Source organism: Nanorana parkeri, unplaced genomic scaffold, assembly GCF_000935625.1.
Source record: "Nanorana parkeri isolate BGI_ZX_2015 unplaced genomic scaffold, ASM93562v1 scaffold900, whole genome shotgun sequence".
Taxonomy (NCBI): domain Eukaryota; kingdom Metazoa; phylum Chordata; class Amphibia; order Anura; family Dicroglossidae; genus Nanorana; species Nanorana parkeri.
The window spans coordinates 318,573-335,754 of NW_017307168.1; the positions used below are offsets into that span (position 1 = coordinate 318,573).

The following is a 17,182-nucleotide window of genomic DNA, read 5'->3' on the forward strand; positions in this document are numbered from 1 at the left end:
CATGCTGGGTTCACCCTGTTCAGAATTGCATGTTTGTGTCGCTTTCTTTTCTAGGGCTACTGGAAAAGAAAGCGACACAAACATGCAATATTTAAAATAACAACAAAGGCACCTTTAGAAATGTTTAGTAATGACAATCTACAAACACATACTTCTAGCTAATTGCCGGCTTTGTATTCTTTGCATTCCTCATTTCTCTTTTCTTCCCCAGTCTTCTGACAGTGGCCATGTTAACTAAGGGCAGTTTAATAGATCTCCCTTTACTTCCTGGGAATCTGGCACATGAGGCAGGGACATGTGACCATGTACAACATCTTAGAAGAGGGAAATGCCTTTCCCTGAGATCTCATGAGATTACAGATGAGATTTCCCAGCAATGCTCTGCTGATGTAATCTTCCCAGGATGCAATACTTGGGCACAGGTTACATAATTTGTGCCGAAGTGGATGAACTCTATTTGTAAGTGACTGAAAAACAAGTTTGTTTCGCTAATGAATGTGAGATGATTTCATATCACCATGCAAAGCTGTATGCTGATGTGATTTTTAGTGAACGAGGGTAAAGGTCCACTTTAAGCGGGCAGACTGCATTCACTGCCAGTCGCCGTCTATATGTAGGAGTGGAAAGAATTATTTGACAGTAACTGCATCTGCTGCATGATTTTGCCTCCTGAACCTTAGGAAAGACCTACTGTGGTGTAAATGTGAGGTGGGAATTTCCAATCCCACTCAAACAGGGAACACGTTTGTGTGATGGTCTTCAGTGCTATCACTAATATTGCATGAAAGAACAAAATACTTTAGTAGGTAAGCTGTATGTACTTCACCATTTCTTCATCTTGACTAAAATTAAACCTCTAAACATCTTTTCGCTTGGACGCATTACAGGAATAAACTGCTTGCATGGATTATGGAAATGTACTCATGGGTTGACTAGGTGCATGTTTCTCCCAGAAAAAAAGTATAAACGAGGCCTGTATGTCTTTTATGGGTGTTCTGAAAAACCATATCCCATTATTTGTATTATTTTTTTTTCTTCAAGGGTCTGTACTGCATTTCAGTTAACTGTATGGATAACGCGGAGGCACAGTTCACAACAGCTTTGAGGGTGAGTTTAAATGCAAAAAAGGTATGTCCTTGGATACCTTGCATCAGTGCCCTTGCTTGTATTCTTATGTACACTTGTTAAACACATTTTCTTTGTTTCTAGTACAGTAATTGAGTTTTAAGATTTGTCCTCTTATGGCACCATTTTGTATTTACAGCTCACCACACACCAGGAGTTATGGACTTTTATAGTAACAAATCTGGCAAGTGTTTACATTCGAGAGGGAAACCGACACCAAGAGGTAAGCAGAAACCGTCCCTCGTGGAAGCGAATATATTTAGTATTTTGATGTGTATAGCACGTTGCAGTCGTAATTTCTGTGCGCTTTTAAGTATGAATGTGGAAAAAAACAAATTTATACTGATTTGTGGATATCTTTTGAAGAAATCCAGCGTGTCCTACTGAAACTCTGCTTTCCTAAATGCAACAAAGAAAATGTAAACCCAGAATAAAAGGCAGAGGGACACTGGACTGATTCTGATTCCCATATACACACGTTCTCTCACAATATAACATATTTCTGTTAACCGTGCGGGATGGGGTAGCTCATAACCTACCACAGAACAGTTTTTGTTTTGCCAGTACTAGCTAGATAATGGCAAGACGTATTGCCAAATGTTGGCAATTGCCAACTGGTGCAATGTGCTCTGTTTTTAGTAAAAAAAATAAATGTTAGGTTCATTGAGTTCATTCAATTTATTAAACCTGGAGCAGACAGAATCCAGAGCAGCTGTGCATGACATCCTGTGAGCGTCTATTTTTTTCAAAGCTTAACTGAACAAACTGAGGAGAGAAGCTGATTGGTTACTATAGGCAACTTCTCCAGTTTTGATAAGTTCCCTCTATTGAGGGAACTAATCAAGGGATTTAGAAATCTCGAACAGCAGCTTGAAAATCCATAACTATGAGCAGCCAATAGTCTGATATAATCTTACTGGAAATGCTTGCCCAACCCCCAAGTATTGAAGCGTTCCATTGGCTTTAATTGTGGCTGTCTTCCATGCATGCTTTTGTTTGTTTCTCAGTTCCAAGCTTCCAGAAGGTTGAAATTCAACGAGAGATCACTAAATGTCTAGTTCCGATAGAAATGCATTTTGGATTCATTTCCTCAAAAATTTTGATTATATGGTCACTTGAAATACATTGAAACGGTGGGTTGCAGATTGCTATTTAAAGCAGATGGAAAGGGTTCAATTAGGCTGGGTTCACACCTTGGCCACAGCGTTTTGCTCGTTTTTGATGCACGTTTTTATGTGCGGTTTATGCGCATAAATCAAGTCGCACATTTTTGTGAGCAGATTCTAGCTCCTTGATGTTAATAGGCAGACATGCGTTAAACACGCGTTTCCTATTGAGTCTATGGGGCCAAAATGGAGCTGTAATATGCCAAAAATAAAAAAAAGCTGCTGTACTTTTTCTAGGGACAGGCATTTTGCTTACTGCGACAAAACGCTCAGATGTGAAAAGGGCCATAGAAATGAGTGATGTTTTTTGAGCATTTTTTTTAGAGCGGAAAAATCGTTACAAAATGCTCAGTGTGAACCAGGCCTTACTGTATTGCATGCACAAGGCCACAAGCAGTTTCATTCATTGAACTTAATAGATTAAGCATTGAGATGGATACATGTTAAAAAAATAAATAAATCTTTGAAGTGGACGAGCAGCTTTTTAATTCTCTCATGACCCAGGGCTTTTTCCCCAGGGTGATATTTAAAGGCCAACGCCACAGTTGTAATAATTTTTTAAAAAGTGAAATATTCAAGTAAAGAGGGGAAAAAAATAGAGCTCTGGTTGCATCAATTCCTTAAATTCAGAGATGCAGTAGTACCTCCTCTGTCACAGGAGGCTGCCAGTCTTCTGGGCAGAATGATGTCGATCATCACCTCTTATCATTAAGACCTCTCACCTTGTTGCCCCCGTCCCCCCAAGCAGATGTACATGTTCCTGTGGTCAGGTACCACCTGACCATGTTCATATATTCCTTAAGAAGCAGTTGGTTATTGTTCCTTTACACCCTGGTACGGCAGGACCCACTTTAGCAGAACACGAATGTGAACCCTAAAAAGAGCCTGCAGCAATGGCAGCTCTCATGTTTCTTATGTCCTCACAGGTTCAGGTGGGTTGTGATTGGTACATACTGTCCATATTGCGGTTTCAGTTTATAAATTGCACTGACTGTTGTGTAAAACATGATGGCTTATCCTTTTGATAACAGGGTTGTTGCTTAAAAGATTCTGGATGTTTTTTTTATTTAGCGAGCCTGTCAAATGTTTTAATTTAAATTTATGTTTTAACCTCTTGCCATCCGCGGGTTGCCGTCTCCAGATGGCATTTTTTTCCTGCTCGCACGGGCAGGAACGACCCGCTCGTTTTTACAGCCGTTGACGGCTGTTTCACATACAACCGATCAGCGGCTCTATAGCCGCCGATCGGTTGTATGGCGCAATTTTGTCTCCCGACCCCACACCTTCAATCCCGGGATCCACTACCCCATCTGCGGCCCCGGGGTCGGGAGGTCGCCAGGAGGAAGAGGGAGGGAGATCAGCTCCTTGCTGTTAATGCAGAAGTGATGTGTATTACATCTGGCTGCTATAGCCAGAGAGAAGAAGCTGATGAAGCAGATCTCTTCGTCAGCTTCTTTTGGGGTCCCCAGGTGACAGGGGTCCTAGAGACCCCTAATGTCTCCATAAAGAGGACCTGTCAGTGTACCTATGTAATAGCAATAACAAGTGTAAAATTTGGGTAATGTAGTTTTTTGAGGTTTCGGGGCGCGTGCACAATTTTAAGGCTTGACATGTTTGATGTCTTTTTACCCGACGTGACCCCGTCTCTTATATTTTACCAAAAAATTGGGTAATAATAAATATTTTAGAATTTACACTATGGAGGCGCTCTGTTTTTGTTTTTAGCTTAATAAACTGTATATTAGGACCTGTATGAAAAACCCAACACATACAAGGAATCTGAATGTTTGAGGTAACACATTTAATCTACTCCGGCTTTGTATCATTGAGGAGTGGGCAACTTAGAGCAGTGAAATTATTGTTAGAAAATAGATTTTCTTTGTTTGTAAAGAGATTTGTTTTCTGTAGTATCCAAACTGCTGGTGGTTGGTTTATTAGTAGCTATTCCTTTTCAGCCTTCTCATCCCCTGCCTTATTGTACGGTATGTGCAACCAGAAATATTCCTAATAGAAACTTGGAGGATGAGCCGTCTGGATATTAAACATTGTTCTTTCCGTGCAGACATGTATGTGACATGTAATGGTTTTGCACTGGTTTTTACAGAGTTGAATTAATGACTAGGGGAATCGCATACATTTTTCTCTACAGTGAAGAGGTCAGCTGAATGTTCTGGATCAAAATCTCCTTGGAAACTTAACCCTTGTCGGTTAGGGCTAATCTCTCCCCATGCTCCAATTATTCGAGTACTGAAAGAGGCTTTTTATATTCATTATGGATCTGCATGCCTGCTAATTATCTGCAATACAGCTAAGGCCTTTTAAGAGGCTTAATCAAAAAAGTAAGCAAAATGAAATCAGTCTCAGGCATGGGAAGAGACCATAATTTAAAAAAAACAAAAAATTGACCATCTGTAATCCTTGTGAATCTACCAAAACTATCAGGGTATTAACAGGATTTAATAAAAAGGAATTCCTAGTACCAAGCTGGAAAACATTTTTTATCCCCCAAATATGTTGTCTAAGTGCAGGTGTATCAGTGTTGCCTTTTAGCCAGGAAACATTGAAGGGAATTTTTCAAAACTAGAGCAGACAAAATCCAGAGCAGCTGTGTATGGCAACCAATCAGCTCCTCTCATTTGCAAATCTAAACTGAACAAGCTGAGAATAGAAGCGAATTGGTTGCCATGGGCAACTGCTCCAGTTTCTGTCTGCTCCAGTTTTGATTAATTTGCCCCATTTGTGTGCTTCTTTGATTTAGGTTAGGTATTTAAATTGAGAAGGCGCCTGTGTTTTCTGTAGCTCTACCGACTTGCCATTCATCTTTATAACAAACACCTCAGAGGCTATTAAGACTGCTTCTATTGCACAGGGTTCTGCCAATGGATTTGGGGTTAGCCCAGACTTCAGAGCAGCCAGATTCCTAGTAATACATTTAAATTAAATCCGAGAATCTCATCAAGAAGAATTTTCAACTAATAAAGATAATAGATAGCACCTTGTGGTGTCTGCTCTAAGGGCCTATTCATGCCTTTTTTTTTTTTTTTCCCCAATTTTTTTTTTCATTAAAGTCCTTAGAAAACCATAATGTGTAAACATGCATTGTGGTGAATTTTAACTTCTGTTGCAGTGCACTTTGTATTAAATGTCAACGCACATGATAAAGCACATGAACATGCCGTAAAGCATTGACATGTATTTTGATGCATTCTCATGCATTTAATGGAAAATACATCCAGCATATACACAAATGTGTGAATCCAGCAGTGGATCGGATTTATGTTAACATTTTAAAAATGGTTGATAGGTTTACACCAAGTTCACGTATTACTTATGAGGAATATTTTGCGGCCACAAACTCAGAAATATTAGCTGCATTGAAGAAGTTTTACAGTATGTCGTATGCAACTTATGGCACTCATTTCAGGTCGGTATACCTGGATAATATCCCATTTCAGAAAATGTGAAGAACAATATATTGACTGTACTATCAATTTGAAGAGAGCGAAGATGCAGTAGTGTTAAAAACTATGATTGCAGCTCCAAATGCATAGTTTACTTTGTTAGGAACAAATATTACTACCCAGAACCATGTAACCCAAGGGGTCTGAGACCTCACCCCTGTTAATTCACATTGTTCCAAAAAAAAAAACTACAGTCCTAGTGGTATAGGGGTTTTGAACGAGGCGCCAGACTAGTTGTAAATAAATATCAATTTATTAAATATCCTAAAAGTACCATGATTCAAGCATAAAATACATACATGATTACTAGATTCCTCAATTCCATTCTCAAGGTCATGATTTACAGAGCACATACAAGATTAATGAATAGCAATACACATGGCAAGTATCACATTATGTGGCATGTGGGAAACCCCTATACTACTAGGAATGTAGTTTTTTTTTTTTTTGGAACATTGTTTACTTTGTTGTCAGCAAAGGCATATTGGACTAATAAAGAAATGGTCTCTCACGGTTCTCTCTGTACGTCTATTTTGCACAGTCTAAAATTAGTCTTGTTCACACCAAATGCAGAGCAGATACGCTCAGGTTTCTGCACACGCAGTGCAGGGGGTTTGCTGCGTTTTTGATGCATTCCATACGTTTTTGATGCGTTTTCATGCGTTCCAGAGCAGGTAAATTGGGCCTGCTGCAGTTTCTTTACCTGCTCTGGAACGGAACGCTGCGATGTGAACTGGAGCTAAAAATACAATTGGAATACATTGGACGCAGTTTTGCTCCGGGCTGTTACTGCTCTGCACCTGCTCCGCGCTTGGTGTGAACAAGGCCTAAAATGAGGACATTGCTACGGAGTCCCTTTTTTTTTTTTGGTCGTTGGAGGTCACAGAAACGTCATTTTGTCTACACACACTGTCATATGAAAATTAAAGTAGTCCACAAATTAGAGTACTGTAGCTTGTGCAAATTGAAAAATGGGTGGCGTGCAGATCATTGGGGGGTAGCTTTATAGTATGCGTTCAGGTGCATAAATCATTAATGAAAGTGCACTTACATTTCTCCCCATTTTCTTCCATTAAAGAGATGTAGTGTTTGTAAAGGTTATTACTTGATATTTTAAAGGGAGTGTGTTTTTACATTTTCCCTTTTATATAAAATTACCTCCACATTCCATTGTCTGATAGGTAAGTGACACATGGATATAGGTCTGCATCAAAGGCCAAGTGCTCCCAAAACTAATTGTAGCTTTTGGTACGTCACCTTTTCGCCTAAGGTTTCTTTTCTCTGTCAGAACTTTTGGTCTAAACCCTTTGTAAGCTTCATGTTAGTATTTTAGCTATACAGGGGTAATGACCTGCTTCCCTCAATTACCTGACCGTATTCGGACCTGGAGATTTGTTTCTCAGGCCTGGGCGCCGCACCCTGGGAAAAAGGAGAGAAGGCCACATGCTTGGAAATGCTGGGTATATCCAAGGCTTTCAACAGATGAACAAAGTGGCAGAGTGAATGTGAGAATTGGGGTGGGCCGACTTCCATTTACTACTCGACGCCAACCTATTGTAAATAGATGGATGGTAAGCTCATATCTGCGGGTTGCCGTACATATATACGACGGTCTTTTGCTTTGGGGGACCAGAATACACAAAGTTTTAAACAGTACTGGCTGTTCCATTCAAGCGTTCAGGAGCCGCCCGATCACTTGTATGGTGCCAAAGAGTGTGCGCCCTTCCACCGCCACTTATCGCGGGCTCCACTGTCCCCCATGCGGGTCCAGGACCGGCACAGCGGCTGCCTATATTGAGAACAGAGGAAAGATCTCACTTCCACTTGCTGATCTCTCCTCTGATTTCTGAATGCGAAGTGATATGTATTACATCTCTTCCGCCTTCAGCTGACATTTCTCTGCCTGCTATAGCCAGGGACTCAAAAAGGTACTGTGTTTTTTTTTGTTTTTTACCTTTTTAATACAGAGAATGTATTACCGTAAACTCACAGCCTTTAGTAATCCTTTAAAACCTGTTTACCCATTATTTTAATCTGAGAATTTCCTATAATGGCCCTGTGGATTGTTTTGTGTATTTTAGCTGAAGGAGGCACTGGAACATACAAAGGTTGTCGGGAACAATTAAAAATCTTAGTGAAGTGACATAAATCCAACAAAAACATATTTGGCAGGGAGATCCTAGAGTTGGAGATACAGTATGTATATCGGAGTAAAGACAGGAAGTACCTCCACAAAGGGGGTTCATTAATAGTAATATTAAACTGTACTTGTAGCAGTGGCAAATGTTCTGTGTTAAAGGTAGCCTGCCCTGAAAGAAATATGCAAAACACAGTGCTGATCTCCTTTTAAAAATGCTAGTTGCATGGTTTCCCTGCTTTCCAAATCTTACTCAAATACCAAATCTACAGATCAGGAGTTATGTTGTAGGTCTGGTACCTAAAGTATTAAAGCCAGAGATAGCCAAGCAACTAGAATTTTTTTTATAAATGTCAGCAGCGGCAGTTGTGCTTTACTGTAGGTGCACTTTATAAATTGTGTCAAATTATAGCTGTCTTTTAGTCGCTGTTCAATATGCAACCTGTAATCGTTGTATGTAAATCTGTTTGCAGAATTCTTGGTATAGGGGAAGACTATTCCATAATGTAATTCATCAATTATGTTTTTCTCTTTTTGAAGCTTTATAGTTTACTGGAAAGAATAAATCCAGACCATAATTTCCCTGTAAGGTAAGAGTATTCTTCAGTTTTTCTCTCATGGTGGCCATACATGTAGCAATTTGAGATCAATCAAGGTACGAGCAATCTCCAGCAAGCAATTTTTTTCATTGACTAAAATATTAACAATGCAACACACGCTATTTCTCATTTATGGTTGGGAACATGATCTGTGTCAAAGATCTAAATGATCTATTAAAAAATCGTTCTAAAACGATCATTAAAGTTCCACCACAGCTGATCATTGTTTGCCATTGATCAAATGGAGGGTCCTTGTTCATCAGGCTGTGCCCAAGCTTCTTAACTGCTGGAGTGCTGTGATGTCCCTCTGTAACATAATGCTACCGCATTCAGCTCCTAGTCTTGGTGCTGGACCTCGGCTGTCACTAAAGGTGCCCATACACTGCTCGATTCTCGTACGAGAATCGGGCGAAATCCCGCGATCGTACGAGAATCGAGCAGTGTGAACTAAAACGTGCGACCGTTTCTACTATACGGTCGCACGTCTTTTGTCGAGCCAACATGTTCGAAAACGCGCAGAGAATCGTACGATTCTCGCCGGGTTTCTAGCCTGCTCGTCCGATAGCTGCGGAACGGGCCGGTGTGCGCACACGCACACTGCCCGTTCTGCATTGCCGTAATCGGAAGCCCGCCCCTCAGCGGGGGGGGCTTTCGATGATCGCAAGTACGATCTGCCCGTCCAAGATGGGCAGATCGTACGGGCTTTCAAGAAGCATACGACCATCGCAAGACAAAAGTCTTGCGATGGTCGTAAGGTGTATGGGCACCTTAACAGTCAGTGGTTCCAGCACCGACTCTCTTAATGGGACCCACAAGAGCCACTGGCATGCAGTCCACTGTGCTTGAGACCTGAGCACAGCAGGCTGTACGCTGAGCATCCCTGTCCTAAGTGGTGAATCATTGTTTATAATATACCTGTGCAATGTTTTGCAATATGTTATAGTGGGGTTACACATAGTATAATCATGTAAACTGCTTCTCTGATATAACCCTGCATGGCTACATTGTATAAATGGTTACTACTGACCTTGCACATGTCATACCAGTGATGACAGCATCACAGGCTGGATTTGTTTTTGTTCCCCTTGGCAGAAGTTAAAGAAAATATTAATTACTTGTTCTGTTACATTTGTGGCAACTAACCTCAAATAAAATGTAGCATTTAATTTCTGCATTAGTTTTTACTTTTACCGTTTGGATTGTATAACCAAAGTTTTCTAACTCAAATGTTCTCTTTAGTTCCCACTGCCTCCGTGCTGCTGCCTTCTACATCCGTGGATTATTCTCGTTCTTCCAAGGCAGATACAATGAAGCAAAGTAAGTGACTTGCGAAAAGGTTATGATTTATTGTGCAAACAGTGTCCACCACTGCGCAGGTGAGAGTCAGTGCGAGTCAGTGCATCAGTATAAAGCCAAAGGCTTACAGGAATGCTGTTCATGATCTGTATTTCAATTTCATTGGTTTGTGTTCTGATGAGGATCCATATAATGGAACCACAGATGCAATTAACAGCATTCCTGACAAATGTTGTGCTAATTTGTCTTTATGGAGAATTATGAGGTGAGTGCTTTTCACTCAACCTCATAGTTCGAGCCGAACTGTGACAATGAAACTGTCGCACGTCGGCTCAGTAGATCGGGAAGTGAGCGAACACATACTGTCGCTCGCTCACTTCTCAATCATCTACCTGCAGAGAGCTGTGGCTGTCAGTCACGGCTCCCTGCAGGGATTCCCCCCTCCCCGCTCCGATCCTCCAGCACTGACTGGCAGGAGGGGACAGGAACAGCTTGCTCTGCCTCCAGATAGGCAGAGCCAGCGGTCAATGACGCAGCTGGGATGATCTCGACAGTAATGTCCGGATCCGTTCAGTCTGTGGTGGTCTCAGTATTCAGCTGTAGCTCGCTGTATACTGAGCTTTGGGTCACGAGAAGACATTAGTTTGTCCTCCCATGACCCTGAGGAGAACTATGGGGGAAAACAGTTACCCCATAGTTCTCCTTTAAGGAAATATTCCTTTTAAAATGACACTTAAACCAATGCTTTGTCTTCAAAATACTGTGTAAATTTACTTTTTCTGGGTGTATTAAAAGCATGAATAAATCAGAATCGGTATCATGTAACTGTTTTTGTACATTCTTGCAGACGATTTTTACGTGAAACATTAAAGATGTCAAATGCTGAAGATCTCAACCGACTTACTGCATGCTCTTTGGTGCTCCTTGGTCACATCTTCTATGTACTGGGAAATCATAGGGTAGGCATACTCTGTGTGTTCTATACGTGTCTGTGCATTTAGCATTTATTTCAGTGAGCTTACTTTTAATGTGACAAGGCTTATATGAGATTTTTGTGATTTGGGTTGATATAGACATACAGGGTTATTCACAAAAGGGTGAAGAGTATGGAGAAGGCAGGAGAAGTGAACAATCTAGGACAGCATAGCTGAACTGGAAAGTGAGCTGAATTGGAGAATTCCAAATCAGCTATTTTGGCGTAGATTGTTCACTTCTCCTGCCTTCTCCAAACTATTCACCCTTTTGTGAATAACCCTGTTAGCTATTTAAATGTCAAATGACAACGTTCTGTCCCTAGGTTGCCTATCACCAGGACACCAGTCACCCATTTGTCATTCAAACTGTAACCCTGTGTAGGCCCTAAATGTGGGACATTGCTATGTCAGATTTAAGGAGTGTTTTGTTGTGCTGTTAGTATGCAATCTAGTTAAACTTGATGGCGCCATCCATCTGATTACTGCAACACCCTCATAGCAGAACCTGGGTCACTAGTACCATTTAGGGTACAGTTGGGTCTGTTGTCAAACAGGCTTCCAATGCAAACTAAAAGTGGCCGTTTCAATACTTTCATGCAAGTTCCACTGTTACCATCAGGAATTCTATCCTGAGAAATGCCATGTAGCCACTCCGATATATTTTTACGTAAAGATGAAAAAAAGCCTGTTCACTCTCCACCCATTTCAGAACCAGTGAGATTTAAACCAGGCGTAAAAAAATGGCTATTGCAGTTTGACAGTTTTAATCTCGTATGTTTGTGGGAAAAGTAAAGGTTTTTTTTTTCAATATGAAAGCATAAAATGCATCAGACTTTAGGTACTGTAAATTCTCCAGTACTACAAATTAGTATGCTCCACATTGATGTACATTTCAGTGATGTCCTGCATGTAGGGAATGGCCGTTTGAGCAATTTTGGAAGTCACAAGTCTGGCTATTCTGCTCTGACCTTGGCAATAAGGTGCTTTCCTTTCACACACATAACCACTGCTGACTGGATTCATATTCAAGCTTTTTTTTCTGCATGCTTTCTCTTTATTTTTTTTTTTTTTTTTTTACTGTAGGGGTTAAAAATCCCATGAGGTCAGTTTTTAAGACTTTGCAAACACCATGTGATGGACACCAGCTAAACCTACTGACAATGTCAGTATGCTCTATGAATTGAGTTGCAGCTTCATGATTCACTATCTCGCTGTTTGTTAATGAGGAAGTGCCCCTATTAAAGTGACCACTGAGTGTAAATGTCAGGAAACGTCACCTAGCATGGTTGGTTTCCTGGACTGTGTTTTAAGATTGAAGTATTATTCAGTGGCACACCCAATATGAATAAATCAGTATTGGTCATAGCTGCTTACAGATTTGTTCTAAGAGCAGGGTAAATTATGATTATTTTACTGTGACAGAAAGCTAAGCATTAATATGCAATGAATGAATAATGCCATCCTTTTGTGTATTTTTACATTTCTATGCAAGGAAGCCAAGTGTTTAAACTGAAATATTTTTAACCCTTTAACACCGAAAGGGTTAAAGCGGACCTTAAAGGTGCCCATACACCTTACAATTATCGGACGAAACTTTTCGTCCGATCGAGTAGTCGTACGATTTTCGTATGGCAGCCCCATCCTGCCCTGATGATCGCACGATTAATTTAGCAGTAATTAACGAAAAGCACCTGGACGAAATGCGGTAATTGATTTGCCGTATTTTCGTGTAGATAGTACGACTTGACGGACGGAAACGCCAGCAACCTTACGAAAATCGTACGATCTAGCAAAGTTTTCAAACATGCTTGACTGTCCAAAAGTCGTACGATTGTACAGTAATGTCGGTCGGACACTGCAATGCACACACGATTATCGGACGAAAAGTCGATCGCATATGAAAATCGTCCGATAATCGTAAGGTGTATGGGCACCTTTTACACTCAAAAATCTAATTCTACCAATGCATCCCTCTATGTATGATTAATAATAACATAGACATGTCAGGTTTATAATGCTGTGATTTTGAAATAATTACACATGCAGAGCATTCACTTCCTGCTTTGAAAATGACTTCAGTTTGCCAAAGCAAAACACACTGGGATTGACTTATTAGCAGAGCATTGCTAGGAAATCTCATCTGTAATCTCATGAGATCTCAGGGAAAGGCATTGTCCTCCACTGATGATGTGTATGGTCACATGTCCTAGTCACATGTACCAGAGTTCAAGGTAGTAATAGGAGAGCTAGCTATCTTAGTAAGCATGGCCACTGTCAGAAGACTAGGGAAACCAGGTATGCAAAGAATACAAAGCCGGCAATTATCTTTGTAGATTGTCATTACTAAACTTTTCTAAAAGTGTGTGTGTGTTTTTTTTTTATTTTAAAGATCTGGGTAAAGGTCCGCTTTAAGTGCTTGTTTTCATCTAGGAAAGAAAATAACAAAGTTAAACTCGCCTGATCCTTGCAAATAGACTGGCTGCCAGACTGGTCCCTTTTTAGCTTCTCTCTTTCTCCACTCCAGCGATGGAATGTCCTTTGGTGTCCTCACATCCAATACACTGTATAGGATGTAATGACTCATTGACCTTAAGACCACCAGAGCAGAGGGGGAGCGAGGCTTAGGGGACCGGTCTAACAGCCAGCCAGCTCTGTGGTTCAGATAAGTAGATCTTTGTTATTTTCGTCCCTAGACAAAAACGGATCTCTTAACCCTTGCAGTGTGGGGGTAGCTCCACTGCAGGGATTAATAATATTTATGCCCAGAGTTCTTTTTAAAAGACCATTGAGAATCAACATAAGCTTTGGGTCTCTGAACTTCTCCACCAAGGCAATCAGGAAAGTGCCCATCTTTCAGTTAGACTTCCCAAGTATATCCTCTACGTAAGAGTATCTCTGGCAGTGTCAGAAGTACCTCATGACGTATAGGGTGGTACTTTCTCCTGATAAACGTAATCTTTCATAAACAATGATACTACTTAAAGGAGAACTATGGGGTTAGGGTTTTTCCCCATAGTTCTCCTTAGGGTAACGGGAGGGCACAAACTAGCGTCCTCCCGTCACCCTAAGCTCAGTATACTCGCGGTATACTGAGACGCCTCAGTATACCGCGAGCTGCAGCTCGCAGTATACTGAGACACCGCAGCTGAAGCGGATCCCGTTTAACATGAATAGTGGAATCCATTTACTTTTTTTCTGAACAAGAAATAAGTCTTAAGTGTATATGGCTAGCCTTAACTAAAAAAAAAAGCTTGTTTTGTTTCCCCATAATTCTCTATACACTTGTTGATATGACAGCAGGACAAGGGAAGGTAAGAACTTTACCTAATGGGGCAGAGAGCTATAAAAAAGAGCAGCTACCCCATACACCACATGACACAAAGTTTAACGTCAATTATCCGTTTTTACTTCAGTTCTTCTTTAAAAGGATTGCATTCAAATATATATAATATTTGAATCGGTTCTTATATAGTAAACCATCAAGTTCCACATGGTATTTCAATCATATTTTATTAGGTTGCAATACACTAGAGGTCTGTTTATTGTTTGTGAAATCATCTTGGTGAAGATTATAGATAATACTGAGGTTGGTTACTGTATTTCTTAATCAGCGTCTTTTATTTCTCTTCATTAGGAGAGCAACAATATGGTTGTCCCTGCCATGCAGCTGGCCAGTAAGATACCGGATATGTCTGTGCAGCTCTGGTCCTCAGCACTGCTAAGAGGTATGGACACATTTTAAACAGCTTCCAATTTGTAAATGGTTCACAGAGGGATATTTTATTGTACGTACACTTGCTGCCTAGATCACAGACTACTTACTTTACATGTGTGTAGACCTCTTCAGTAGCACTAAAACCAAATAGACATTGTAGGACATATACCTACACAGCTTACTGTCCTGTAATTCTTTTCAGGGATCTGTAGACAGTCATAAGGAAGCCTATTGTAACTTAAAATGGCCGAGGGAACAATAGGAGCTGACAGAACAATAGGATACAAGAATGCCTATTTATGTCTCTCGGGAGGAAATCTCTAGGTATCGGACATTGATCTGCAGTGTATCCTCCTTAACCAGTGTTATACCTCATGCAAACACGGTGAAGGATATCTTGATACTTTATACAGATGGACAGACTATTACTTCCACCTGTGCGGAAACCAGTGTATTTTAGTTTACAGGTTAATGTTAAAATGTCAATTATCCTCGTACATGTCACATTCATGTCATTTAAGAAAATGCTGACACCAGAAGTCTACCACTGTGGTAATGTATCTGTGTCAGAATTGACTGTAGTAGACCCATAACAAATCACAATAGCTCATGTAACCATGAAGTGGATGTTTTGGGGTTTTTTCTCCCAATGTTTCTGTTCCTTTTGTGACCTGCAGATCTGAATAAGGCATGTGGAAACACAATTGATGCCCATGAGGCAGCACAGATGCACCAAAACTTCTCCCAGCAGCTGCTCCAGGACCATATAGAAGCTTGCAGTCTTCCAGAACACAATCTCACAACGGTTAGTGTTACATTCTTTGTCCTTTTCTGTGTCACCTGAAAAAAACTTTCTGGAGGAACCCGGTTTCCTGCTTTTTTGTACATTTGAGTTTCATAGTTTGGGTTTCTGTGAGTGGAAAGCTGAACGAAATTCTGTATTTATGGGGGAAATGTAAGGATGCCCTCAGGTGGTGCTTTCCATAATGGACTAGTAGGCACAGAATATTAACACATTATGGGCTGAATTGCCATGCAGGCAATCCCCTCCTCCTCTCCTGCTTTCACCTTCACTTGGTCATCTTCTGGATTCAGTGTTTTTTGCCCTCTTGATTGTCTTGGCTGGGATGGTGTAACTCCAGCACATGTGCATGAGAGTTGGTTCATTTCAGCACAGGACCTTGTCGGGCTTGTGCTTGGTTTGGTGCACACAAACACTGGCAGGCAGGGAGGAACATTTTTGACAGAAGACCTATAGAGTCTCTACTGTCATAAAAACACTACCTGTTAGCATTTATTTTAGCTAATATCACTTCCACTGAAACACTAACCTACGTTTAGAATGTGATAGAAAACTGCTTCCCAGCTGTTTAAGTTATGTGGTTAATTTTTCCATGGAGGTAGGCATGACTAGCCTTCAATAAACCAGACGATGCTAGGAGGCAAAAAAACTATATCGTGGTACTAAGGTATTCCCGAGTGTGGCTCGGGTATAATTTTCAGTACCAAAAGCGGTAACCCCCGAGCCACACTCGGGATTACCCTGTAGTGTCACTTACCTTGTCCCTACGAGTCCCGCTATGTCCTCCCGCCGATGCCAGCATCTGTCTTCCAGGTTCCTTCCCTGCAAGTGCCTGCGTCACAGGGGGGCGGAACTAGTGTGAAATTCAAAGTGAAAAATAGAAGAAAAAATACTGAGATAATCAGACCGCCGGGGAGGTTAACCTAATGATAAATGACTTCCTTTCTGTGTTGGCTAATGGTCTGAGACTTTTGGCACCCTCTTCTGTCCCTCTTATTTGTTCTGGTTTATTGGTTGGTTGTTCTGGTTTATTGTTCTTAATCTTAATCAGGGTTTAATCATTTTTGTTTTATTTATTTTTTTCCAGTGGACAGATGGGTCACCACCTGTACAATTTCAGGCTCAGAACGGACCCACTACCAGCTTGGCTAGTCTATTGTGAAAGCTAAACCCATCTAAACAATACTACGAACTGATCCAGCACTCACTGAACAGGATTCTTCTGTGTGTCCAGAGCAGTGGAGGATCAACATCTGCAAGAGAATGCACAGTACATTTGACTTCAGTTCTGGAAGTGAAGAAATGTCGTGGACATGCCAACAGACCAGAAGGAATTTCTAGGGTCCTCTGTTCAGAGACTCCATGTTTTGGAGACCGAGCTACATGCTGCATAATTCTGACACTCCCCTTGTCTGCAAGCGATACTGGCTCCCTCCCCAAGTGCATGGTGCGTGGCAAAGGTCAATACCTTCCCTTTTGCACGATAAGGGGTAATAGAATTTGGAACAATATTTTTTTGTGCTATATTTAATATCTGCCTTCAGCTTTGTTTCCCTTTACGGAATAGATTTAACAGAGAAGGGCATTTTTAGATTTTATATTCATAAATATATATATATAATACTATCAATGTTTTAAACTTTTTTCTGCACACAAATACGGTTTTTGGGGTAGTTGGAATGACTTTTTTCCCTCTCCTCCATTCTCCCTTTTGGATAAATTATATTTTCTTGGGGAATGGTTTTAATATTTGATATAGTTTTGTAGGGGATCATCACATTACCCTTTGACTGCTAGGACAAAATGGCTGACAAACAATAAAACCAATGTGCCGCTGGTGGATATTTAGCAGTTTATGGCAGTTGAGGTCTTTTTTTTTTTTTTTTTTTTTTTTTTTTTTTTTTTTT

At 40.7% G+C, this 17,182-nt stretch overlaps 1 protein-coding gene across 2 annotated transcripts in view; it reads left to right on the forward strand.

Annotated features, from left to right (window-relative positions):
• Positions 1–16,452, forward strand: part of MAU2 (MAU2 sister chromatid cohesion factor) — a 38,252-nt gene extending 21,800 nt beyond the window's left edge. Inside the window, exons 12-20 of one of the 2 annotated variants that reach the window (XM_018565922.1) lie at positions 1,042–1,107; positions 1,265–1,348; positions 7,861–7,863; positions 8,430–8,479; positions 9,728–9,805; positions 10,632–10,743; positions 14,393–14,483; positions 15,151–15,278; positions 16,363–16,452. In XM_018565922.1, coding sequence (XP_018421424.1) covers positions 1,042–1,107; positions 1,265–1,348; positions 7,861–7,863; positions 8,430–8,479; positions 9,728–9,805; positions 10,632–10,743; positions 14,393–14,483; positions 15,151–15,278; positions 16,363–16,437 — 687 coding nt within the window. In that variant the 3' untranslated portion in view covers positions 16,438–16,452. The remainder of the gene's footprint in view (positions 1–1,041; positions 1,108–1,264; positions 1,349–7,860; positions 7,864–8,429; positions 8,480–9,727; positions 9,806–10,631; positions 10,744–14,392; positions 14,484–15,150; positions 15,279–16,362) is intronic. The other variant, XM_018565921.1, reaches the window with a different exon arrangement.
• The last annotated feature ends 730 nt before the right edge of the window (positions 16,453–17,182 follow it).